At 34.5% G+C, this 27,567-nt stretch overlaps 1 protein-coding gene across 1 annotated transcript in view; it reads left to right on the forward strand.

Annotated features, from left to right (window-relative positions):
- Positions 1-27,567, forward strand: part of LOC131042830 (pentatricopeptide repeat-containing protein At4g13650-like) — a 73,265-nt gene that overhangs the window by 34,022 nt on the left and 11,676 nt on the right. The window contains exons 12-16 of the mRNA XM_059211837.1: positions 97-333; positions 427-603; positions 16,642-19,891; positions 20,074-20,138; positions 20,272-20,309. Coding sequence (XP_059067820.1) covers positions 97-333; positions 427-603; positions 16,642-19,455 — 3,228 coding nt within the window. The 3' untranslated portion in view covers positions 19,456-19,891; positions 20,074-20,138; positions 20,272-20,309. The remainder of the gene's footprint in view (positions 1-96; positions 334-426; positions 604-16,641; positions 19,892-20,073; positions 20,139-20,271; positions 20,310-27,567) is intronic.

The raw sequence follows: 27,567 nt of genomic DNA on the forward strand, positions 1-27,567 counted from the left end.
GATGCACCTCGTGTTCCATCGGTTGAACCTTCTCCTATCCCTGACACGGTCCCAAAGGCCTCTCCTATGGAGCATGATGCTCCATAATCCTCTCAGGATTTAGTTGGTGGTCGTCATCTCCATCGTAATCATCGTGTGTGTGAACATAAGTGCTATCGACAAACCATGGCTCAAGAGCGTGATGTTGCTCTGCAAGCTGCTGCTCCATCTGTAGCTCCCAACTCTGTTGCGTCGGCTCTTGCTTTATCTGATGCTCCTATTTCTGCATCTTCTTCGATTTTTCTTCCAGTTGCTTTGGGGCCTCTCGATGAATCTCCCCCTAAACGGATGCAGGTTTTCATTGCTCCTTCATTGGAGCCACCCCTCATCACCTCCTTGCCATACATACCTCTGTTGTCTCAGCCTATTGATATGTTGCATATGCAGGTGGTGTCCAATGCAAGTTTATCTACTTTCCCTGTTTCACAACCATTCCAGCATCAGAGCTTCCCTGGAGTCCTTCAGCCTGCTACGGTTGATAGGAGACCCGCTTCTCCTGTCCGACCCAAACGCAAGCTTGAGCAAGGCTCCGTTCTAGAGTTCCAACGACAAAAATCCTCGCAAGTATTCACCTCATACTTTTCTCTGCCTATTTCAGTGCTTACTTCTTTGCCTATCTTTGTCTGTGTGATTGAGAAGGATCTACCTTCTCCTAAGTTTGTCACTACCCCTCTCCCGGAGATTGACAATCCTATTGTTATTTCATCTTCTCTGAGTGAGTCACCTACTTCCTCTACAGAGGCTTGCTTGTTCAACTCCTTGGAGGACATCTCGGCCTTGTCTATGATCTTCACGTGATCGTTGACCCTTGCCTCTTTCGAGCTTGTGGACACAGACGTTGATGCTTCTTTATCCATTTCCCTCGTTGTTGCTTCGTCCCTTGCCCTTGCTTCTGGTGAGGCATCTGTTGAAGCTCTTGCGGTGGTCCCTCTCTGAGCTTGTCCTCCTCCCTATGATCTAGATTGGGAGGACAATGATCTCCTACAGGATGGCCTTTAGGATGTTTATCTCTTACCTCCATCTTTTTGTGTGTGTGCGCTTGATTGTGTTCCCACATGCTTGCTTTATATGTTTGTTCCCTCCCAGAGGACCCAGGTTACTCCATAGGTACTTGGATACAAGAGGTTGAATATATTTATCTGTTGTGATCTCCCGGAGGACCCAAGTTACTCCATAGGTGTTCGAATACGGGATATTTTTTGTTGTATATCTTCTTCTATTTGTCTCTCTACTTCTTCTATTTGTTGTATCTTTATTTTTTGATATTCGGGGATGATGCAAAGCGTTGGGGGAATTTCGAGCCTTCTTCCATGTTGACCCAGATCTTTATTTTATCTTTGTCTTCATATGCTCTTCCTCAGATCCAAGAACTTTGGCGCTATGACGATATACCCATCTCACAATTATATGACATATCTTTTTTTCACTACTATGGGTTCTGATGCCAAACTATCGAATCCCCCCTATCTTCTTGCATTCATCATTGATGTTGTGGACACTTATGTGCCACCAGCTACTGGTGGCATTCCATGGAAACATATTGTTATGTTGATGTGCCACAATTGCTCTTCTCCTTAGAATAACATGCCTTTCATGCATATCATTCTAAGGGGGGGCCATCATATTTGCATTTTTTGTATGATCTACCTTTGTCTTTTAGTTTCTTACGTTTATGTTTCTTGTTGATCACGTTTTCATGTATTGCCTAGGTGGGGGCCATACCACTTGATCTTTTTCTTTTTCATGTTTTGCCTAGGTAGGGGCCAAACCACTTGATCTTTTTCTTTATCATGTTTGCCTAAATGGGGGCCAAACCATTCAATCTATCTCTTTCATTCGCCTTCGTAGGGGCCAATCTTCTACTTACTGAATCTGTCTTTAATCTTGCCCAATCACATGGCTATCGAGCGTATCACTACCCATGCTGGCAAAATCCTGCCCTATCATATGGTTACCCATACTAGTATATATTACCGTCCTATCATATGGCTATATAGAATAATACACTTTTCTATCCATACCGATGCATCTCATATCACGACAACCGCTTATCTTATATCTTTTCATAATAAGGGGCTTTCCTCCAAGCAAGGTCCGTTTTTGTCACACTATCTTATCTAACATCTATCCTAAATTTATCCTTCATCTTATCATCTGACAACTTAGTCTGTAGCTAGCATGTTTGTGATGTATCAATTAGCAATATCTATTTCAAACTTCTCGTTGGGGCAACCTCATTTGATCAACGAAATTTTGTCTCCCTGTCATGACTCTTTTCTTTATCTTCCTCTATTTTATCTTGACATCTCTCAGCAAAGACATGCTCGCTAAAGTGGGGGAAAAATGTAATATCAAAAATCATACCTTGTGCAATTCAACACAACAAATGACACCTTCCTCCACATCGTCAGAGGTTGTGTACCGCCATCTTTTTCCTTTGTCCATCGAGATCGCTTTGTCAGCTTCAAACTAGAATTTCACCAACTTTGTCGAACTATCACATTTGGGACTATAGCATGGTGCAGAGACGTCTGCGTGCTAGCATCCCGCGAATTTGATAGTCCATAGGTGGTCGTTTGAGCATTATACTTGCTCTTGGAAGGAATCCTAACACCCTTGCATGCGCCTACGGACATCAGTTTGCCTTACAAGGCCTATATCTCTCCCATTTGAAGGCATATTTGGGATCTTTTGGCAATTTTGGATCAATTCTTGCAGGTTAAAGTTTTTGGAAATCTCCTTAAGAAGCATTCAGGTTTTCCTCACAAATACCACCATTGTTGTAACTCTCCCAATAGCTCACAACACCATCTTCACAGTTTTTGAAAGGGGATTTTACTTATTCTCTCTTTCATCCATTTTATGCATTATCTCCCTTTTATCTTGCATTGTCTTTCCATCATCTTCATTGTTTATTTCCCCATGGTTTTATCTGGGTTGTTCGTGGTGGTGGAAACACCAAAATGGTGGTTTGACTTAGGCACGATCCAAAACACAACCCCAACATTTTCACTCTTGTTTGTGTGTAGGTGAATAATCATGGAAGAATAGTCACTTTGTGGGAGGCTCCAATCGTGGACCAACTGTGAGTCTCTCTCATCTTTTCTCCTTTTATTTTATCCTAGTCATATTGTATCATGTATTTACTAGCTTAGTGTTTATCATATTACAATCTCATCTAGTATTTTTTGTACGGTCTTTGTACCTCATCCGTACAAGCTGAAATCACATTGCACTTGTGTCCCAAAACCGTGCGCTCATACTCTTGACAGAGGCTTGGCAGAGTTATCTGAGAATCTTAGATCACAGTCTGTTATTTTAATCCCCTGACTCACCCTTAGCATCAGTTTAAGTGAGGTACTGGAGGATTAGTTTGTCCTCTTCGGTTTATCATCCTTGAGGTGACAAATTTCCTCCACTATAATTTCCCAAGTCCATCCTTATCTTTAATTGATTTACGCTTGTGCTAATTGTTATAGTGGAAACACTAGTGTTATTAAGGAACAAGCCTAAGGATATTGTGAATATAGATATAATAATAAAAATGTTAGAATTATCAATCATACCTAGTGCCTTTTATTGCATATATCAATATTTGAGGAGACCCGAGAAATAAAGTTTTGATCAAATTAGTTTTCTTAACAAAGAGTTGCACCTTCCTAAAGCCATAAAATGACCATGTTTATTAGTTTCAATTAGGTGCCCTTCATAAAATGAAATCTATTATGAAGAATTAGTATCTAGATTTTGATTTTGTTGATACCCTAACTGATTCGATCCATGAGAAACTTACTGTATTCCTAGAGAACAATAAGATACCCCTCTTTCATAGTCTATATTATATTGTATCGAAATCTATTTTTTTCTCTATTAGGCTTTTTACAATCAATGAATCATATACTCCTTTCAAGTTGAAAATAGGGGAGAGGGGAGCTCACAATCTATTCGTGTAATTTTATGTAATTTTTCTGTTTGGATTAATTATTATTATTATTTGCCTATGTCAGGGTTTTCATTTTAGATTAAATTATACACTCCAAATTTAGTATGTAATGTTATGTAAGTATATGTAATTCTTTCATTTATGCTTCACACCATTTTGTTTGGTGATAAAAGCTAAAAAAAATTGTGAATTCACAATTTTTAAAATTTGTATTCAATTTTAATTTGTTTGGTTTCAATAATACATTATTGAAATTTATATATCAAAGTGGTAAAAAAATTACAATTGTATTTATGTTGTAACCAACAAATATGAATGACATTTGAAAAACCCATTCTCCGTTTATAGATTCAATATTAGAAAGAGAAGAATAATATTTGTATATATAAAAATAAAATTACAATTTATATTGCGTTGTAACTATAAAATCATGATTTTACAAAATTGTGTATGATGTGATTTATAAATTGATACTAATGAGAGGAGGGTTTGAAGATGATCTGAAGAGAGTTAAAGAGAACATTCTTAAGTGTTGGGAATAACAATAGGTTTAAAACAAGAGGAACTCAAAAGGATTAGGATGATTAGAATTTTAGAGAGATGCAATGGGAGATATCCATAGGATTGAAAAAGATAATTATATTCATAATATGATCAAATTGATTACTTTATTCATGTGTGGCAAACTGAAAAAATGCTAGTAAAGATAAAATTTCATTTGATAAGATAAAAATTTAATAACTCTATATTAGTCAGATTAGTAGCTACTGCCAGTGAACGCTAAATTCCATGTCACGTGTAAGATTTGTTTACAAACCTTAATCACAACTACTTTAAGAATATTGAATTTTTGTAGATGTTTCATGTCAAAATTCTATAGTAGAAGGTTCAATTCATAATATTCAAAGACTTATGAGTTGTGTAGCTAACAACTTCCGTTTGGTTGATTTGAATACGTTGAAATGCTATCATAAACATCCATCTTTGTATACAACAAAGGTAAAAAAAGATAGTTTTGAAAAAGAATCTAGAATGATAAACTTTAATTCTTCATCTCATGCAAATACATTTGACAACTCTATGATTGTAAGAAAACATATATTTTTGTCATAAATTTAAAAAAAAAATTAAAATGTCTGATTTCAATTCTTCATCCCATACAAACTTATACATATAAAGAAATATATTTCTAATGACATAGAAGTCTTTCTAATATCATTATAGCTTCTTATAATAAGAGTTTGATGCAGTCTGAACTGGATACCTTCAACAGATAGCAAATTCAGGCAACCCAATTTCATTACACAAACAATTCATTAAATCAACAAATTGTGACAATCTTTAATTACTCAGAAAATTTCAAAGGACATAGGCTGAACAGCTTTAATCTTCAATTCAACTACCTACAGGCCTCTTGCAATGACATATTTGAAAGTTAATGATAGAAAATTACAGGCCTGTACTGTCAGGAGGTTTTTTTATCACTGAAAAGAAGCTAGAGAAATGTATATTTTCTGTTGGAAAATAACAACCCTTCCTTGCTATGATATCCTTCCTTAAATATAATAGTCTATCCTTTCAGCTTAAAAAACTTATTCTGCAAATTCAGTTGCTACCCTTGAAACCACATGACAAGAATCATAGAATGAAAGAAAAAAACTAAATCGTATGTGTTGTTTCTGGATTTTGATTGTATGAATGTTTTTTCGTCAACGTTTCGGATCACACTCCATGATCCATCATCAGGATGAGATAGAGATCATAAGGAGAAAAATGTGATCCGAAACTTTGATGAAAAAACATTCACACAATCAAATCCAGAAGCAACACATACAGTCTTATGGATTGCACAAATCTGATAGCTTTAAAAATTAAATTGTTAGTAAATATGTTTTTTGTTTGTTTTACAATACGAATTGTTTTTTATTCTTGTAAAATTAGTTTAGTTTTAATTATCATTAATAATATCACATCTAAGGTCTTAAGGTACATATAAAATTAAGAATGAATATTTTTTCTTGAGAAGAAATTTTTTGTTATTAATAATAACAATAATTATAAAGTAATTACATTGATTATAGTACATAAGTGGATGATATAGTAGCAATTATTTAAATCATTGGATATATATGTCATCATCAATACAAAATATTATAAAGAAAATCAACAAAATTTTAGACTACAAGATAAGTCAATACTTAGGTTATAAGAATGATAATATTAGAAAGATGTAGAAATGTTTGCGAATATTCACATTGTAAATCACAAAAAATACGAGTTGCATAAATATCACAAAGCTTAATTAGAGTTGTCTTAAGAAGTACAAAATGGGAGATGTGGTTTACATCTTTTCTTTAACACCCAATAGGAAAAAAAGTGGGAACTAATCTTATTGGATGTCATGTGTGCCTAGTGCTTCTACTTTAATCTCCCCATGCTCAAGGTAAGTGTCCTAATATGAGGTTGTGCCAATGAATATGGTAATTTGGTATGGCTGTGAGGCTTAATAGAGGCTGTAGCTATTCTAGCTCCAAAAATGCCCTATCATACACCAATAAATTTCGTGTTATACTATAGTGGGGAACAACGGCCACAATGCTTTTGTCGAGCTCCACAATGATTTTGTGAGTATTTTACAATTTTTGTGTCTACATAACATGAAAGTTATTGGTCGTACGATAGCACGGTTTTGGAGCCGGATAAGGCACATCCCTCGGTAGAAGCGTTGCGGCCGCTGTCCCCCATTATAGTATAACACGAAAGTTATCAGTGCACAACAGAGCATTTTTGGAGCCATAACAACTACAATCATTTGGTATTGATGATTATCCTTAAGTAATACACCATTTTGTTTATTGGAGTAAACGAGACCATTTTTAGGGAAACCATCCTAGATAATGAAGGTGGCTTCTAAAACTATTCTGCTTGCCTCTATTACAATATCTCATGTACGGAGAAGTCTTTGGGGAGACACCTTTGTCATAGTTTATGTGCTTGGCTCTAACATTTGAATAGGTTCAGATGACCTTCAAGTGTTAAGACTTTAAGGCCACTTTGAATGTTTGATTTTGATATTATGATTTAGCAAATGAAATCACACTATAATCTTTCAAAATAAACAAGAGCATACATCAATAAAATTAGTAAAATGATAATATTTTCAATTTCTCCTAGATAATATAAAAACTTATAAGTCAAAACGTTCATGAACAGTAATAAGTTGTCTTCAAAAGATGGAGGAGCTCAACAAAAGATGTTTCATCCCATTTAATATATTTTGTAATACTTTATATCATAACCTATAATTTATATAATAACCCAAAATCCAACAAGCCTTTCTCAAAATAGTACTATAGGAATGCATGCGAATTACCTAGTCACGAGACTTTAAAAAATTACTATGTTTAGTATTTATCAAACTATGAACCAAGTATTCAATCTAAATCAAGTTCTTTATCTATATTTGATTTTATACTCAACCTAAACTAAAGTTTTAAGTGAGTGACACACTAAGATTGTGAATTTTGATTTCTAAGAATGTTTATGAATTTCAAAGTGTTGAAATTTAGGAGTATGAATAAGGGTATGTGAAAGTTAGTTGACAACCAAAAAAATGTTCAAATAATTTGATTTAATCTATTGTGTAGAATTCTATATTTAAATTCATATTTAATTTTATCACATTCAATGTTGTGATCTGTTAATTTAAGCACATAGATCACACACACATGTTTGCTTAATAATTTGATTTTCATGATATTAGATAATGTTCAAACTAACTAGAGTTTACAATTGCTTAAATAACATACTAAAGTTTATTTATTTTCCATGATTTTAACTTCACACACACGAACACATACATACGTGTTTTCTTAGTATGATTTTCATGTTACTAGATAATGTCTAAACTAGCTAAAATTTACAATTTTCAAAAGACAATACTAAAATGATTTTCTTATCATGGAATTTGACTTATTCTACATTCCTCTAAAAGAAAAATTATTTCTAATATTGTATTCAATGCTAAACAAATAAATTAGATAATCTAAGATTATAGAATATCTAATGAAATTTCATTTTAACTCTTAAAAACATAATAAACCATTTCAATAAATTCATCCTCTCGATCAATGTTTAGAACAAAATAACATCAAATTTTTAATCACTTGTACACACGTTTACTCTGAAGTGATGACCTTCTCTCACCATGCATAGTAATCAATAAAGTGTATTAGGATAGGACCTACTTGCCACTATCTTAAAATATTATATTATTCAAAACACTAGGCTAAGTTTTTTCTATCTGGTATACATCTATATTTCATTCTCAATCATGTGTGGTCTCCCAAAGAACATGTGCAAATTGAGTGGGCCCACATAGGCCTCTTTGTTCCTCTAAGTTATCTAAGGGATTAACACATGGCTAATAATGAGATAACAACACTATATTATTCATGTAAGTGGTCTTCCAAATAATTTAAATTAATTTGATGATGCCTCCATAAGCCTTACCCATTTTTTTTCCAATTAGACATAAGACTATCACATTTAAGTATTACAACGGTCTAAAAATTAGACAACACAATTTAATAAAAAGAAGGTTTTATAATAAACTTACTAACATTTTTCTTTTAAGAAAAATAAAATTTAATAAGTTTAAAGTTCTCTTAATTTATCAATTTATAAAGAGTATGAAAAATCATAAAAAGATGTACCTTCATCTTTTTTTTTTCTTCATAATATAATACATGTAGACACTAAATTTTTTCTCCTAATAGTTGAATCCTGACTATCAACATATTATTTGTTAAATGTTATTTATCGTATCATTAATTAATCATTACATTTATCATTCATTACCATTTATTGTGTGTCACATCATTGAACATTTATCATCACTTACCATTTAATGAAATGATATTTTATTATTAATTGAGAGCTATATATTCATTTTCAATAAATAAAATTCTCATTTTCGCCTCATCAATTAACTTTATTTGCAAAGCAATGTAAGAGGTTGGTTGCCAAAACGAGAACATTCATTTTATTGATGATTCGTTCTGAAGAAGAAAGGAAATCAATTTATAATTCCCATACCATCACAAACAACACAACACTGCAGAAAATATCAATGGATCAAATTTTGATGAAATATGAAAATCTGTTTAAGTTACCAACTGGGGTACCTACACACTGCCAAGTGAGACATACGATTGATTTGATACCAGGAACTCCATTACCTAATGAACTAGTCTACCGTAGGTCAGTATTAGAGAATAATGAGATTAAGAGGCAAATACAAGAATTTTATTGAGAAGGGACATATTCGTCCAAGTGCATCACCCTGTGGAATTGATTATGATTTGTGAATCACCTTCCAAGTGAATCGATTCAATTGAAATTATTTTGCCAAGTCAGATTGCCAAATAGGTCGTGCCAGCCTCTGCCACGTTGTTAGTGGCCACTCCAATCCCCTGCCTACTCCAACCCAAAGTTCTACCTGTGTGGTCACATGTAATGCATCCAACACCTACCAGACTAGGATTACCCTATGAAGCACCATCAAAGTTTATCTTAATCCATCCTAGATCAAGAGGCTTCTAGACCACCAATTTATTTGGGACTTCAGGAAGATTAACCCTTCTAGGCCCGTTGATAGACCTGTATACACATGTTTTATGATATACACAAATATCAGTGTATACATAACACCCACACCCTAGCACATACTCATAAAAATATTCATATTTTTACCATTGCCTACGATATACATAGGAGTCTTAATGGTTATACAATGAATATATATTTGTATACTTATATGCACCCATGGGAAAATGCATAGTACTCATGGGACTTAATACACACAACACATAGTTTACTTTTAAACTAACCCATAATCTTGCATCAATATATAACCAACAAAAGGACTATAATAATTTTTTATTTTTTATTTTTTTAATTTTCAAAATCTCTTGATCACATGATTAACCAAGGGATCCACCAAACCAACCTTTATCCCTTGACCATACCTCTCTATATCACTTGCTTGTGGGGGCTTCAAGGCTAGCCCCTATGTTTATAAACCACTGACCTAGCCTGGATCCCACTGGTGACTGGGAGCTACGTTGAAGGGGCTAAGCACTAGCACACCATCCTTTTAATTTTTAAAAAATCCTACCTTCAAAAAAATGCTTATATCTTTTGCAAAATTAATCAAAATTTGGACTTTTTACAAGTGTTGGAAAGCTAGTTTCATGATGGATGTAATGGATCAAACCACTCTTTAAATGACAAATCGAGAATCAAATAAAATTGTTAAAAGTGAGTATTTCATTTTAAATCTTCAAATGAACTCAAATTTTACATACATGATTGTAATTTGACAATTTAAAAAATTATGAGAATTTCAAGAAAAATTCAATGGTGCATTATATTTTTTAAATTGAAATACTCCCTTTTGTGTTTTTGCATAATATTTTAATGTAGTATCCTTGGCTAGAGACTGAAACATAAAACCATCATTTTTCTAAGCTAAAGAGAAAAACCAAAAAATTCTAACTCAATGGTTTTACAAGATGACCATCACAAGGTTGTTGTTTATAGATTATTTTCTATTTTTATTCATTGTGTTTGTTTAATGTCTTTTTTGAATCACTACTTTTAGGGATTAAAATATACTTACACATTTCAATTTGGTCAATCAATAAATCATTTTATAATCCCAAAGGTGCATGTGTGTGTGTGTGCGCACACACACACACACTCTTGTATCACACACTTGCGTGATCTTGAAAATAAAATAGAAAACTTCTTCCAAAAAAATATTTAGGAGGCCTATCTTGGATTTCATCACTAAGGGGACAACATGAACTCTAGTGTTCCAACAACATATAAAGAGTGAGGGCTAAATCAAAAAATATGCCTCTTGAAAAATTATAATTTTTCTGTTTAAGATAAGCCCCTAAGAACTTTATACCTTGAAGAAGTGAAGGAGAAGGTTGGGTTACCCTCTTCTCTTGGCTATTTGGCATCATTGTACTTTCGTATTCACAAAGTAAGCCTCTTATGCCCTTGTGGTATATCAGTGATTCCCCTAGTCGCCTATATATCCTAGAGTTTAAGACCTTTGGTCATCCTTGCATATGGTACATTGGAGATTGGTTAGGCTTGAGAAATTACTAACAATGTTCTTTCAGACTGTGGAGAGAGAGATAACTTTGGGTAAGGTTTTAGCCTCTAAGGTAATGGGTGTATAGGTGGTACATGACATTTCATTCCTTGACTATCTATCACTCAATAGATGATGTCCATGAGCCCACAATGATTGAGACCTCCACCTAATTAATTTTAATATTATATGTATGTCTTGTATTTTTTTCATTGTTGTATTAGAACCTCCCCACTTTAAACGAAAAAAGAAACCTCATCCTTTGAGCCATAGTTCTTTTAACATTTCAATCTTTTTCTTAGTTCAACTTTTAAAACCAAAAAAAGAAATTAGAGTTAATAGGTTCATCACACCCATCACTATGTTGCAAGCAAAGAAGAATATGGAGAAAAATGATTCAAATCCCCTTGTAACTAAATAGTATAGACAAGGAAATTTTTTACAAGTCCACGTTAGAATAGATGAAGAAGACATGGTGGATATTTATTGAGTTTATAAAGATGACATTAATCAAGCCTATCTAGATCATCTTGTAAAATCAAATAGAACACATTTCTTAGAACAACTTATAGAGGAGGGTACTACACTCTCCCATAGCTTTGACCAATAAAAACTAAGTAATATTAGTAAGAAAGAGATTGTAGTTACATTTTCCTTTCAAAACCCATTATATGATTCATCACAACACCTAACTATAGTCACTTCTGACATCAACCAATCCAAACCTAATAACTTCACCACACTGAAACCCATAGTAACCTTCACTTTTTGAAACCCATTATATGAATACTAGAAATGAATAACCACCTACCTCCTTAGCAATTATCCTATGCTAGTAGAGGTGTTTTCCACTTTCCCTAGTTCAACATCTTTGAATCCTATTATTTCTTATAGGGCCATGCTACACCTACCTTACAAAAAAACCCATCATCTATCCCCATTCACCTTAGAATCCAACCCACCTCAACTAATCAAAACATTCCTCATCTACAAACATATTCCCATTGATGATGCAGCTATGTTCTAAGAGGACATGGAGCTTAGTTCTAATTTGGAATTCCCTTTTGACATCCAACCTCTACTAAAAAAAATGGACTAATCTTAAAGTTACATGTGGACCTTGGGCTTTCGCTTGGACTCGAGACTTGTTCTTGGAAGTTTGACATTTTTTCTAATCTTTGAGTCCTACAATAATATCAAAACACACCTTCATAGGCCTCAAGTTTTCATGCAAACATGACGTTGATATTTCCAAGATCATAAAGCAAAAACTAGAAATACACTTTCACAAATTACATGCATACAATAAGAAAAATGATATTATCAAGAGATGATTTTAATGTTCATAGAAGACTTGCATGTGTAGGCACACTAGTGAAGATAGGCAAGTAGTAAACGACACATGACTAATCCTCCAATAATGAAACACTTGTTAGTTCACTTGACAAGTGTTTTAGAGGGTGGCAAGTATGCATGCTAAACATGTCTCAAAAAGTGAGTACACGTCTCAACCACATGAGGTGAGACAAATCTCTAAAATATCTTTGTAAACTTAAGAAAAGTGAATAGGACTCTCTTTGGGTTGGCTGAAATCCAACTAGTTTGATAAAGTCACTATTAACACCAACACCCACCTTAAGTTCAACTTAGGGAGTAATGTATTCAAGATGGTGATGGGTCCCGACTACTAGCCATGTTAGGTACCAAGTACAATAGGATCTCTCATAAAGAGAAGCAAGAAAGATAACCCCATGGAAAGAAACTTTCCTCCAAAAGAGGGATGATGAAATATAAGCTAGTCATGCTACAAATAATGATATATCAAAGGTGACTACATATATCCTCAATGGAGTCAACATTGTATTGATGTGAAGAATCTTTGGAAGCTTTCTACGAAGTGCCTTTGAGCTCTGTAGCACCAAGTGATGAACTATCTACATTGGATGTGGATGAGTATACTATAGAAGAATAATCATCAGGAGAAAAGGTTGTGAATGTATATAGACAAGAAAAACTATCAACTTTTCTAACAGTTGTAATTTTTGTACTCAACAAGTTTCAAATGATTACTGAATTTGGTTGAAAATCATTTGTTTTCCTAGTCCTATTGTTTGTAATTTGATTAATAGAGAGGAGGTTACTATTCAATTATGAAAAAACACACATCAATGAAGTATCCATTCCCTCTCTAAATGGTACCTTTCCCACAAACATACAAAGAAGTGTTGTTTTCTATTTTTAATTCAACTATATATGAGGGATACAATGAAATAAATTGATATTAGGAATAGGTCATATGGTGAGATGTTACTGAATTAATAAGCCATTTTAATTTTTTTTAAATTGTTGATGTTGCCATTGCCATACCCTTTTATTTATCTTTTTCTTTATACATTTGTATTCTTTGTGTCCTAGTTTTGTGTTTTCTAAGATAAACAAGTTAAAACTAGAAATAAACATCCACAAATTACATGCCTGCAATAAACCAAATGATATTATCAAGAAACGATTTGAGTGTACATAGAAGACTTGCATATATAGGCAAGCCAATGGAGGTAGGCAAGTAGTAAACAAGTGACTAATCCTCCAATAATGGAACACTTGTTATCTCACTTGACAAGTGTTAGATAGTGAGTGACAAATGTGCATGCTAGAGGTGTCTCACAAATTGAGGACACATGTCTCAACCACATGAGGTGAGACTTATTCTAAATCCTTGGTTCCTTTCACCCTCCATAATTTGTGGTTAATGCGAATAACCATGTTATCTATATATTATAAGTATTGGTAGTTAAACATAGATCTAGGCATCCACTATCTTCTCACATACACACACTATCAAAATGTATTTCAATAGATAAATTAGTGAATGAGTCTACACCCTTTTAGCTTCATGATAACAATATTGAATTTCAAAAACTGAAATAGATTCAAGCCACACTTAAACATTTTGCAAGATAATATCTAATATCTAGTTGAGTACTAAGCATCATTTTATCAAATTTTTCATTATCATAGGTTTACCTTTAGTAACAATCTAAGACACACACACTTGGGTAGCCATGGTATCAAATGACGCACTAAACCTATATAGGTACTAAAGGCAAACCTATATTATGTTCTCTAGAAGCTACTACCACAATATTTTTCCTATTGAGTCTCCAATGTCACACTTGTCTCTTGACATATCTAGATTACCTTATGCAAGCCCATCAAAATTCATTTTCACAAATTGTTGCGGAAGGGATCCCACTTATCTTTTATTTTATCCAAATGAGTAGTTACATCACTAATGGCTCCATGAATAGGGAGAATATTCAATAATGTTCAATTTTCCAACATCTAATTACCAATGAAGATAACTACTTCCATTTTTTGTGAGAGTTATGTTACTATTGTCAAAATAGTTTTAGTGATTGTCATATCTAATTGAAGGATCATAAATTAAAGTTATCAAGCGAATTAGCATGCTCATTCTATCAAAAGACATGTCAATAGCCAAATTAGCTAGCCAATTTATAATCCCAATGACCTATTGATAGTAATATTGACTTTTTAAGAAGGAAATATATTAATGAAATACCTAGGAATTTTGAAAGGTATTATAAAAATCCAATTGATTATTGAGTGCCATTTATCACATTTATCATTATCACGGAGTCACTTTCAATAATAATATGAGCTAGACACATTTGAGTAGCCATAGTGAGACCTGAAAACAATGCTTATGCCTCAACTTCATTATTATTACACATATTGATTTTCCTAGAAGCTACTACCGCAACTCTACCTATTAGGTCTCTAATGAAACATCCATCTCTTGGAACACCTAGATCACTCCACATAGCTCCATCAAAATTCAATTTCACAATTTTTTAAGAAGGGGACCCACTTAAGTTTCATTTCCTCACCATGAGTAGTTCGGTCACTAGTGACCTCAAAATAGGGGAACCTTCAATAGTTTTCAATTCTTTTAGCATCAAACCATCCCACAAGAAGAAGATTCTATTTTTTTCTGAGTTTTGCTTTTACCTTTGTCATAATAAGTTTATTGATTGCCATATCCAATTGAAGGATCACACCAATGGATGATAACTTATTGAAATAAATTATGTTGTTCTTTTCTCTCCAAATATGACATTAGAAGAGAAAGTGAGACATACCCAAGAAAATTAAAGATTGTTTTGGGATATATAGATGACCAACATTGAAATAATTGTAACAAAGTTTGAGGAATTGCTCTACTCCATGTAGGGTAAGTATAAAGCAATGACCAACATTTTGAAGCAAAAAGATAATAAAGAAATAAATGATTGATGCTTCTATTATCATCCATGCATAAGACACTCTTAGTCACTTGAAAGACCAAATAGTACATGTTTTTTTAATAGATTGAACTCTATTGTGAAGGACTAACTAGACAAATCCTTGGTCTTTAGAAGGTAAGACTTGTGTCAATAAAGGGAAGATGCCCAATCCCTACAACCACCTAGTCATTACCCACCAAATAAACAACTTTAATAGAGTACATGCCTATATTCAACTCAGTCCATCTAATATTATCCTCCCATTAGCAAAAATCTTTCTATGGCCTAACTACCACATAAACAATTATTTATCCGATTTCTAGAAGAGGCAATCCCCAAAGTACTTCCATTTGACAACATTTGGTCCGTTTCAAAAGAGATGTAAAAGTAGTCCATTACATATTCCCTTCTAGCAAGTCTTGCCTATCCCCAAGATGAGAATACCATTCGATAAACCTTTACAAAATAATACCATAAGTATAATATAAATTAGACCAATTATCTACATGGCAAGCTAAAGATTAATAAGTAATTAATTATTGAAGATTTAAAAGAACATGATATAATATTGACATCACTTGGTATTTTCTAGAAAGATTTACTAAAGATATTTATATTAGCAGTAACATCTACTTAATTAATGCTTAATACAAAAGATTAGTAAATTAAAAATGAAGGAATTTAATAAATAAAAGGGTGTGAGCAAGAATTAAAGATAATCACAAAAAAGAGAACTAAAAAAGGAAGGAGTGTAGGAGTAGGGAGTGGCAAGGCGGGCAAATTTAAAAAAGACTAGAAAGGAATTTAGTGAAATAATTAGATGAGAACAAGGTATGAACAAGTCAAGAGTTGGTAAGAGAAATTATAAATTAAGAGATGGGTAGAGAAATGATAGAAAAAGGGAGAAGATGGGAGATAGTTGATGACAACAAATGAGGAAAGAAGAGGAAAGGAGAGAAAAGGAAGGAGGGAGAAGATGGAAGAAAGAACCCAACCTAAGAAACACAAATAGTTAAAGAAATGACATCATGAAAATAAAAAGTGATAAATGAAAAAGATAATAGATCATAGAATGTGATTCCAAACATTAATACCCTTCAAATAAAATAAGAAACTTTAATACCCTTCAAATAAAATAAGAGAATGCACCAGTTGAGAATGTGAAAATATGACTGGTGATTGTCTGCTCACAAGTTTACCAGTGGCAATTTCGTAGACGTAGACTGAACAAGTCTGCACATTTTTCCCGCTTCAATTACAATCGTCAAATGTCATTGCCATTGCCATCCTCTACTCGTCTCAATCTTGCAGCATTATGTAGAGAGGGTCATTTGAAGGAGGCACTGCACATTCTGCTTACCACACACAACCCCCCTGAAGACTCTTCTACATATCTCCAATTATTGCAGATCTGCATTCTGAAGAACGCGCTTTCAGAGGGGAAAAAGGTCCATTCTTTCGTCGCCCACAGGGGATTTGCTCTTGCTACACGTACAACTTTTTATAATAAGCTTATTTACATGTATGAGAAATGCGGAAGTTTGGTGGATGCTCGTAACGTGTTTGATCACATGAGAGAACGCGACAGTGTTTCATGGAATTCGATTATTGCAGCCTACAGAAGGCATGGGAATCCTCACGAGACAGTCACACTGTTTCACCAAATGCAACGAACAGGTATCCAACCCGATCAGTATACATTTGCCAGCGTACTCCCAGCCTGTGCCAAAATGGGAGCTTTGGAACAGGGGATGGACATCCATCAAAGCATAAAGGATAGAGGAATTTCGTCAAATGTTGTAGTTGCAACTGCGCTGGTAGACATGTATGCAAAATGTGGAAGCATAGACAAGGCATGCGAACTGTTTGAAGGAATGCATCAAAGAACTGTAGTCTCATGGAATGCAATGATTGGAGGATATGCACAAATTGGATTTGTTGAAAAGGCTTTAGAAACTTTCAAGCAAATGCAATTGGCAGGTGTAAAGCCAGACTCCACAACCTTTGCCAGCGTACTCCCTGCCTGTGCTAAAATGGGAGCTCTGGAACTGGGTATGGGCATTCATCAAAGTATAAAGGATAGGGGAATGTTGTCAAATGTTGTAGTTGCAACTGCCCTGGTGGACATGTATACAAGATGTGAAAAAATTGATAAAGCACGTGAACTGTTTGACAAAATGCCTCAAAGAAATGTGGTCTCATGGAATGCAATGATTGCAGGATATGTACAAAGTAAATCTTTTCAAATGGCTTTAGAAACTTTTCAGCAAATGCAATTGGCAGGTGTGAAGCCAGACTCCACAACCTTTGCCAGCATCCTCTCTGCCTGTGCCAAGATGGGAGCTTTAGAACAGGGTATGGAAATCCATCAAAGCGTAAAGGATAGAGGGCTTTTGTCAGATGTTGTAATTGCTAGCGCTCTCGTAGATATGTATGCAAAATGTGGAAGCATCGACAAGGCACGCGAACTGTTTGACAGCATGCCTGAAAGAGATGTGGTCTCGTGGAACGCCATGATTGCAGGATATGTGCAAAATGGATCTGTTGAAAAGGCTTTAGCAACGTTCAAGCAAATGCAATTGGCATGTGTAAAACCAAATTCCATAAGCTTTGCTAGCATCCTTCCTGCCTGTTCCAAAACAGGAGCTTTGGAACATGGTAAGGACATCCATAAAATCATTATGGAAGGGGGATTTTTATTAGATATTATAGTTAGAAATGCTCTAGTAGACATGTATGCAAAATGTGGAAACATAGGCAATGCACATAAATTGTTTGACAGAATGCCTCAGAGAGATGTGGTCTCATGGACTACAATGATTGCAGGATATGAACAAAATGGATTTGTAGAAAAGGCTTTAGAAACTTTCAAGCAGATGCAGTTGGCAGGTCTAAAGCCAAATTACACAACCTTTGCTAGCATCATCCCTGCCTGTGCCAAAATGGGAAATTTAGAACAGGGTATGGAAATCCATCAAAACATAATGGATAGAAGAATTTTGTCAGATGTTGTAGTTACAACTGCCTTGGTAGATATGTATGCAAAATGTGGAAGCATAGACAAGGCACACGAAGTGTTTGACAAAATGCCTCAAAGAGATGCCATCTCATGGAATGCAATGATAAGAGGTTATGCACAAAATGGATTTATTGAAAAGGCTTTAGAAACATTCAAGCAAATGCAATTGGCAAGTGTAAATCCAAATTCTACAACCTTTGCCAGCATCCTCCCTGTCTGTGGCAAAATGGGAGCTTTGGAACAGGGTATGGACATCCATCAAAGCATAATGGAAGGAGAATTTTCATCAGATATTATGGTTGGAAATGCTCTACTAGACATGTATGCAAAATGTGGAAGCATAGGCAAGGCACGCGAACTGTTTGATAGATTGCCTCAAAGAGATGTCATCTCATGGAATGCAATGATTGCAGGATATGCACAAAATGGATTTTGCGAGGATGCTCTCAAAATCTTTGAATTAATGAAGCACTCTGGAACATATCCTGACACTGTAAGCTTTGCTTGTGTTCTCTGTGCATGCAGCCATGCAGGTTTAGTCAATGAGGGCTGTACATACTTAAATCACATGAGTAACCTTTATTGTATTACACCTACGCTTGATCATTATGTATGCATGGTTGATCTTCTTGCTCGTGCTGGCTATCTTGAGGACACTTTAAACTTTATCATTAAGATGCCAGTTAGACCTGTGGTTATTGTTTGGATGTGTTTTCTTGGTGGCTGTAGATCACATATGAATATAACCTTAGGAGTATTTACAGCAACGCTGCTTTTGGATTTGGATCCTAAAAATGCCGCTACTTACGTTCTTCTCTCAAACATCTATGCAGAGGTGGGCAGGTGGGGTGAGGTTCAAATGGTAAGAAGAGTAATGAAAGATAGAGGAATTAAAAAGATCCCTGGATGTAGTTGGATTGAAGGCAATAAAATGGTACATTATTTTTGTGTGGGAGACAGATCGCATACACAGACATAGGAAATCTGTGCATAGTGGGAGAAATGGGTTTGGGAGATGAAAGTTACAGGTATTTTCCAGATCCGAGAATTCACCTAATGATGTGGAAGAGGAAGAAAAATAATTATTTCTCTGCCACCATAGTGAAAAGTTGGCAATCACATTGGGTTTGTTAAACACGCTTCTCGTAACAACTAATAGAGTTGTTGAGAACCATCAAGTATGTCCTGATTGCCACACTGCAACTAAATTTTATCTGCAAGATTGATGGAGGAGAATTTTTTTTGAGAGATGCAAACAGTTTCCATCATTTTAAACATGGACAATGTTCTTGCGGAGATTATTGGTGATGCTAAATGAAACAATCTGAAAAATAAGCCTGCACTTTAACAATGTGTGCTGTGTCAGACCTGCAGAAACAATAAAGGGAAAATGTTTTATTTTCAGTTTCTAGAAAGTAAGTTATGTTTCTTTTATTTTTCTGTTTCGTTTTGAGTACTTGGCAATCTAGACCATGCTATGGCTTCATAAATTTAGATACATAGAGTAGATGCAGATTTACTGCTTATATAGACTGCTGGGCTATCTGTAAAAGACCCGTTTTACGATAACATGGACTTTCCATTGAAATATTCTCAGGAAACCTGCAAATGTAAGAAATGAAAAGCTTGAGGAGATGGAGGAGAATGGAGGAAAAGAAAAAGGTGAGGAACACTTAAGTTAAATGGAAAGATGCTTGACCAGCAGGAAACTGGATAGGAGTGCTCACAATCTATGTTTGCCATTTCATATAGTTCTTTTGTTCTGATTAATTGTATTATCTTTTGCCTATGCCAGATCAACCATTTGAGATTAAATTGCACATTCCAAATGAGGTACGTAATTTTATATAAGTGCATTAGATATTGTCTCATTTATCATAGGATATTTCTAATTGATTTTGTCATCCCTTTACTTGGTGAGATGGCTAACAGATTAGATGATTCACAATTATATTTTGATTTAATTTGATTTCAATCTGTTTGGTTTCAATTAGAAGAAAACTATTACGATTTATATATGAATTAAAAAATAATATAATTGTGTTTATGTTGTAATTAGCAAATATGCATGACACTTGAAAAACTCACATAATGAGGCATATAGATTGATGCTAGAGAAAATAACTTTTGTATATGTAAAAATAAAATCATAATTTATATGCAATCACTCATTTATGGTTTTGCAAAAACTGGTGGATGATAAAATTTCTAAATTGATACCAATGAGATGAAGGTTTGAAGGTAGTTGGTGTTGTAACAGTTTCACACATCGCCCGATTGCAAATGCGGACCCCCATTTTTTTCTTTTTAGAGTCATTGTTTTAAGTTTAGTTGTCCTGGCTTGGCAGTGGTTTCTTTGTTTATAGCCTTTGTGTATGAAAAGGTTTGGTTTGAGTTCGGAATCCATGGTAGAGTGTTAGGATTGAGTTTGGGGACAAATTGCTAGAGGTTGTAAGAAATTGTCAAATGTTGTCATGTTGCAAAGTCGCCAGAAAAGATGTCAAGGTGAGCGAAACTTCCTAGTTTCCTCCTAGGGGTCGATTTTCCACTCCTGAGGAAAATTTACAAGTACAAGTGAAAATCAAGTAAGAGTGAAATTTCCTTGTCCACCATTGATTTCCACCCTTTGATAGATTGGAAATCACCATTTACTTGTACCCATCAAATTTCCACTCATGCAGATTGAATGTTAAATGAAAATGAAAGAGAAGTGGGATCTTCCTTGTCAGGGTCATTTTTCCACCCTATGAAATTGAGTGAAAAATTAGGTATAATTGAATAAAAAGAATTGAGGTCGATTTTTCACTCTAAGGGAAAATTTACAAGGCAAAATAAGGTGAAAGAGTGGAATTTCTTTGTAGACCACGAAATTCCACCCTTTGCTTGAAAATGAAATTTCCTTGTGTGGTTCGATTTTCCACTCTCCAAGCAAATTGATGAACAATGCAAGTAAGATGCAACAAAGCAGGATGAAAGACAAGGAAATCAAAATCTTCCTTCTATGTAGCAATTGTCCACCCTTCCTTGTCTAGTGCGATTTTCCACTCAATGTCTTGGTGATTAATGGATGATTAAAAGGAAGAGTGGAAAATCCCCTAGATGTGGAACTTGCACTCTTAATTCAAAAATGAGAATTTCCTCCTAAACATCGAATTTCCAACCTTTGAGAAGATGACAAATGAAGGGAAAATTAAGAGTCCCTTTTCACCCCCACATTTAATTCAAAATTTTCCAGAAGGAAAATTGCAGGTCAAAGCAAGATAATCAAATCTGACAAACGAAAAATCAGACCATGAAATGAGTAATCAGACCTTTGATACTTTGAAATCAGTCAACTCGGGGCAAAATCAAACCTGCAACTCACAAACTCAAACCTAAATTTATATGCAGAACAGAGCAAGTATGTATTTCAAGTCTTGAATTATGTTTTGAGGTACAATCTTGACTATTATTTATATGCACTTATGTGATGACACTTAATTTCAGCTGACTTGCTCATGAAATGAGGTAAAATAAACCAATTTTAACATGCCCTCAACTTGGCTGACCTAGGGCGAGGAAAATAAATAAAACAAAGAGGTGCAACCGACTTGTCTTGTGCATTTAACCTTATCAAACCCGCTCAAGGAGGGTTAAGAACCCAAGTCAGCCCTTTTGAAGGAAAGACAAAGCAAAGCTAATGTTATTGCCTTGGCCGACTTGAATCTAATTAAATTTCAAACACATAGATGGTTAGGTCAGCCTAATAAGGTGGAGGTGATTTTAAAGCGGTAAGGATGCCTGTAAGATGGAGATTAAGTTCCTTTCCACCATCAGATCAACATCAATTCAGGGCTTAATAAGAAGGGGCAGACCTACGATTAGGGGGCAAAGATTAGACGTTAAGCAGGCAGAAGGGTATGAATTTCAAACAAGAAATGATCCAAATCAGAGGTAATTTGGGGGCAATTCAGACCAGGTTTTTAAAGAGTTTCACCAACAAACATAGGTTGCAAAGGCAGAAAATCAGATCAGAATTGAGAAATGAAATTGATTTTCATTAATTGTGATACATTATTATTTGTTTTGCATTCTATTCACAATGTGTTTTTTTTTTCTTTCTTTTAGGTTATGAGGACTTCATTACAAACAAGGAGCGCCTCAACCCAGTGAATTGAGTGTGTCAATATCAAGTTTTGAGGCAAGGATGGAGGACTTAGAGAATTGCAACATCAAAGGAATCTACATCAAGGCAAGGAGAATGAAGGTCTACAACATGATGGAAGACTTACACATCAAGATCCACGAGTTCAAGATGGCAACATGAGGAGGTGATCAACATTGCAATATAGAGGGACTACATAAACTTGGTAATGCATGAAGGATTCAATAGTTCGATCTTGTTTAAGGCATCTCAATGAAGATGAGGAAATTTGGCCATCTTGAATTTCCTTCGGAAATCCAAGAATAAGTGTCAGTACAAGGAAGCAATCTTGGATGAGGAACACTGCAACATGGATCAAGGCAAGGAGTTCAAGTCTATGGCAAAGATCAAATATCATCAAGAAGAAGTGCATCTCAAGGAAGATTCCTAAGCAAGAGGATGAACTTGCACATGATAATCAAAGCATAGGCAAAAGGGAGATCAAGATCAAGCAAGGACATCACAAAGTCAAAATAACATCATCAAGCATATGCTACAACAAGCGCACGTTCACATTTTAAGACCAAGGACTACTAAGAGGTAGGATATTTAAGGTGAAATAAATCACAAGGATGAAATTCCCAAGCATGAAAGTGAGATCGTGCAAGCATGATCAAGTAGATAGTTTCAGAAGAGTTAAGCAAAGTAAGAAAACTTGATTTGTTTGTTTGTTTGTTTTGGTTTGTTTGAATGCTCTTGTAAAAATTCTATTTAAAAACTTTGGTGAGATAGAAAATTTCTTAATTGATATGATCCTTATAAAAAATTTAGAATTCCCTAGTGGGCAAAGTTTTTAAGGCACCAATTTTTTAGTTTGGGTTGTGGTGAGAGAATGAATGAAGGTAAAGTTATTTATGGGTAGTCTTTCAAAAGACTCTCTTGGCCATCAAAATTACATTTAGCAACTCTAGAAGACAAAACATAATTAATAATTATGGGGAAACAAAGTTTGGATAAGAGTCATGTGGAATTAATCATTAGACTACATGTGGCTTTGACCAACTAAGAAGATAAATATAATTCTTCTACTGTTCTAGATTTGCTTGGGTAAAAGAGGGATGTTCCTAGAGACCTTTGTAGGATACATAAAGACAAAATAACCATAGGACTTAGCTAAATCGTAAGCATAAAGACATCCGAAAAGGATATCTCTATATGTCCTCTATACTTGTATTACTTGCTTTTTGGATCATATATCCTTGAAGAAAGTAAATTAAGTAGCAGGTTATGATACAACTCGTGTGAAAGTTTGATTAATAAACCCATATACAAAATTCAAATTCTTATGAATTTTTACTTCACCTATGACTAGAACACACATGAATCTAAATAGAGAATAAAAACATATATAAAATGTCACTATTCTTTCTACACTTTCATTCAAATAAAAATTTAATTCAAGAACTTTATATGAGTGAACATTCATTTCAATTAAAAAATGAATAGATACTAGACTAGTGAAAGGATTTTAAGTCATTGCATAGTTGAATAAATAAAAAATCAACAAGATAGAGAATGTAGCTTTAGAGATTTTTGAAGTCCCCTAAAATTATCAAACACCTATCTAGATATTTAGACATGGAGAGGAATTATCAAACATTTATCTAGACATTTGTACACGGACAGGAATCATCAAACATTTATCTAGACATTTGAACATGGATAAGTACTATTCCGACAATATGAACTTACATTATTTTCCTCCAATTGAACATAATGCTGAAAATGGTCATAACATACTTTTCCAGTCATCTTTGTTGTGCATCACAAGTTAATTTTTTTTACGATATCCTACCTCAAACATTGAGCTTTCATTAAATGTATAATGCACCTATCTTTATATGATATCTTGTTATATACACCTAATATTTTAAATCATTGGTCCCTACACAATCAAACAAAACCCCTCTATTAATTTGCATAGCCATACACAATTTTTTTATTTATTTAAGGGGTAAACGCTTTTGACCTGGAACTATGAATCAGTGAGGCCACAAACGGGGGACCTCATCCCCACACTTCACTTGTTCAAATCCGCGAGCACAATGGCCCAGCGAAGGCACAAGGCCTTGTGAGCACAAAGGCCCAGCAACGATTTGAACCTTTGTGGCCGCTTCACCAACGAAGTGTTTTAACCACGACACTACATGTCCGAAGACGCATAGCCATACACAATTACTATTGCACTCTTGTATAAATTTTCCATAAATTTCAAGTATTTTCATGTACTTTTTTAATAATTGGACTAAAAATTTATTGGAAAAATTATAAATGCACAACTTATCCCACTTCTTACAACCCACAATGTGTTAAATAAATGTATTTTGACATTTTCTTTAAACTTTTTAAAATGATTATAAATAACATTTTCACTCTAATGACCAATCAGGCTAATTGAAAGGTTTAGCAAAAGAGAAAAAATATATTATATAGCAAGTGGATCCATTTCCAAAGGTACAAAAGACATGTACTCCATAAAAGATTTGATTGAGTAAATACACAAACTTTGTAAGGGTGAACACATTACATTTGTGGGAACAATCAACATGTTTAAAATGACACAAATTTTTAGCAAGGGAGATATCTTACCCACACACTTAATAGGCCAAGGAACTACCATGTTTTTCTAATGAGAAGGATTTTCTATAAAGGTGAGTTCAAAACTATTGATTTCAAGTTATTTGGTGAAATTAATGCTTTTTGTGAACCACCACCACCATGTTTTCTAATGAGAAGGATTTTTTGGAAAGGGGAGTTTGGAACTATTGATTTCAAGTTCTTTGATGAAATTAATGCTTTCAGTAATATGTAAATGAGACTAGAATTGTTCTTTTCAAAATTTTAGGGTTTTCCTTCTAAGAATTATTGATGTCATCGTGATGTAACACTTCTACCATCTAAGTTTAAGGTGAAAGAAATTGAGAGCTATATTTTTAAAAATGTTATTTACAAAAAGAAAGAGGACCATAGTTATACCTACAATTGTTCATATACTACTTCTTGGAAGGTGAAATACGTGGACCTAAGGCAGCTCTATTGGGGAAGTCATTTCATCACTAGTATTGCATCTAGTGATGACATTAGAGTTGACCAATATGTCTTTTATTTTTCACCTTTTTAATCTTTGACAAACTCAACAAAATGGGAGAGCTAATTGGTGAAAACAATAATTTCCGATGAGGGAGCATATTTTCTTGGTGAGATAAGAGACAATTTTATTTTCTTAGTGAGTTAGGAGACAATCTTGTATGTAGGGAAGTTGGAGATGTTTACGATAGGCCTTAAAGAAATTCTATTTAGGGTGCAATTTCTCTTGATCTTATCAAGAAAAGAAGAAAGAGCTATACTATTTCTCACATCCTTCATGATCTTGGCAACGGGGTTATGATCTAATGCTTTGTAACTACCATTATTGGTAAGGAAAGCAAGCAACTTAAAGTCATAATCAGTTTGAAAGGGAGAATTTAGATATACCTAAATACAACTATACAATTTAGATAGCACCTAACCAGATCATGGCAATCAGCGGGACCATTATTCAGAGGAAAAGAGTAGGAGGAGCGTACCTGAGGAAGAGTTCACAACCTGATTTTTTGCTATCATCTCGGCTTCAAGTGAGAATTCTCCCAGGATTACCAATGGCAATATCATTGTGGTGATGTAGACTTGGAGACCTTTCCAACGAGTTAAACGGCTTGTAATTTCAAGTCCCGAGCAGAAAGTTATGCCTAGTTAAAGTTAGGATAAAATTTCATATAGTTTTTTTGAAACTTTCGTAGGTTTTAGATTTTATTATGTAATAAACAAATGTGACTGTTGGACTTTGATTCTCAAGGGGTTTTTGTGACCCTTGGAATCTCATGAACTTCTATATGTTGGATTTTCGAATAGAATAGATTACTTTTTGGCTTGCTTCAATTCTATACTTTTTGGTTCTTGTAAACAAAATTTACAATACCGCAGGTTCTCACTCAAGTGTTGTCATCCGAATCCATAATTCGGATCAGTAGTATCAGAGCAAGTTCACTCCTGTATGTCATATCACACGCGATCAACATATCAAAGATTGGGGTTGGAAACAAGGAATCCTTCAGATTACCTTCCTTTGAGACGCACACGATCGCAGATGGCTAAGTTGCAGATCGATGATGACATTAAAGCATTAGTTGCAGATGCACTAACAAAACAACGTGAAGAAATGATGGAGCAGTTCAAGCAAATGCTGGAAAGTCATGGGTCACAAGCAAACCCACCATTCACAGGGTATACGCCATTCAAGGTGCAAGTGAATTTTGATATACCCACATTTCAAGGAAAGATCGATGCAGATGTTGTTGATGATTGGGTTTCAAAACGATATTTCTCTGTCAATCAGTTTTCAGATGAAGATAAGATAACTTTCGCTCTCCTCAAAGCTGAAAATCATGTGAAAGATTTGTGGGAAGCAAAATTAGCATCCAAGGCAGCAAAAAATGGCAGCACTTTTATTTTTGATAAAAAACCCACATGGGGAGAATTCATGGAGCACATAAAGGAAGAATATTTTCCTATTGATACATATGAACAAAAATATATGCAATGGCAATTGCTTCGACAGAAGAAGGACCAAACTATTCAAGAATATACTAATATGTTTCATGCCTTAGCAGCAAAGCTTGGCATCAAAGATTGTGAGAAGCACCGAGTTTTGAAATATTAGAGTGGACTCCACAGGTACATCCAAACCGAAATGGAATTCCTAAACATAGAGACTTTACCTAGTGCATATAAATTTGCTACCAAAAGTGAGGAGAAATTCAAACAGAAAGGAAGGAGGGATAATTTTGCAAACAACAGATGGAAGGGTGAAGGTGGCAAAACTACATGGAAACAAACGTCTAAGGACCCCTCTCCCAATTCACCAACAAA

The sequence above is a fragment of the Cryptomeria japonica genome, chromosome 9 (genome assembly GCF_030272615.1).
Source record: "Cryptomeria japonica chromosome 9, Sugi_1.0, whole genome shotgun sequence".
Taxonomy (NCBI): Eukaryota; Viridiplantae; Streptophyta; class Pinopsida; order Cupressales; family Cupressaceae; genus Cryptomeria; species Cryptomeria japonica.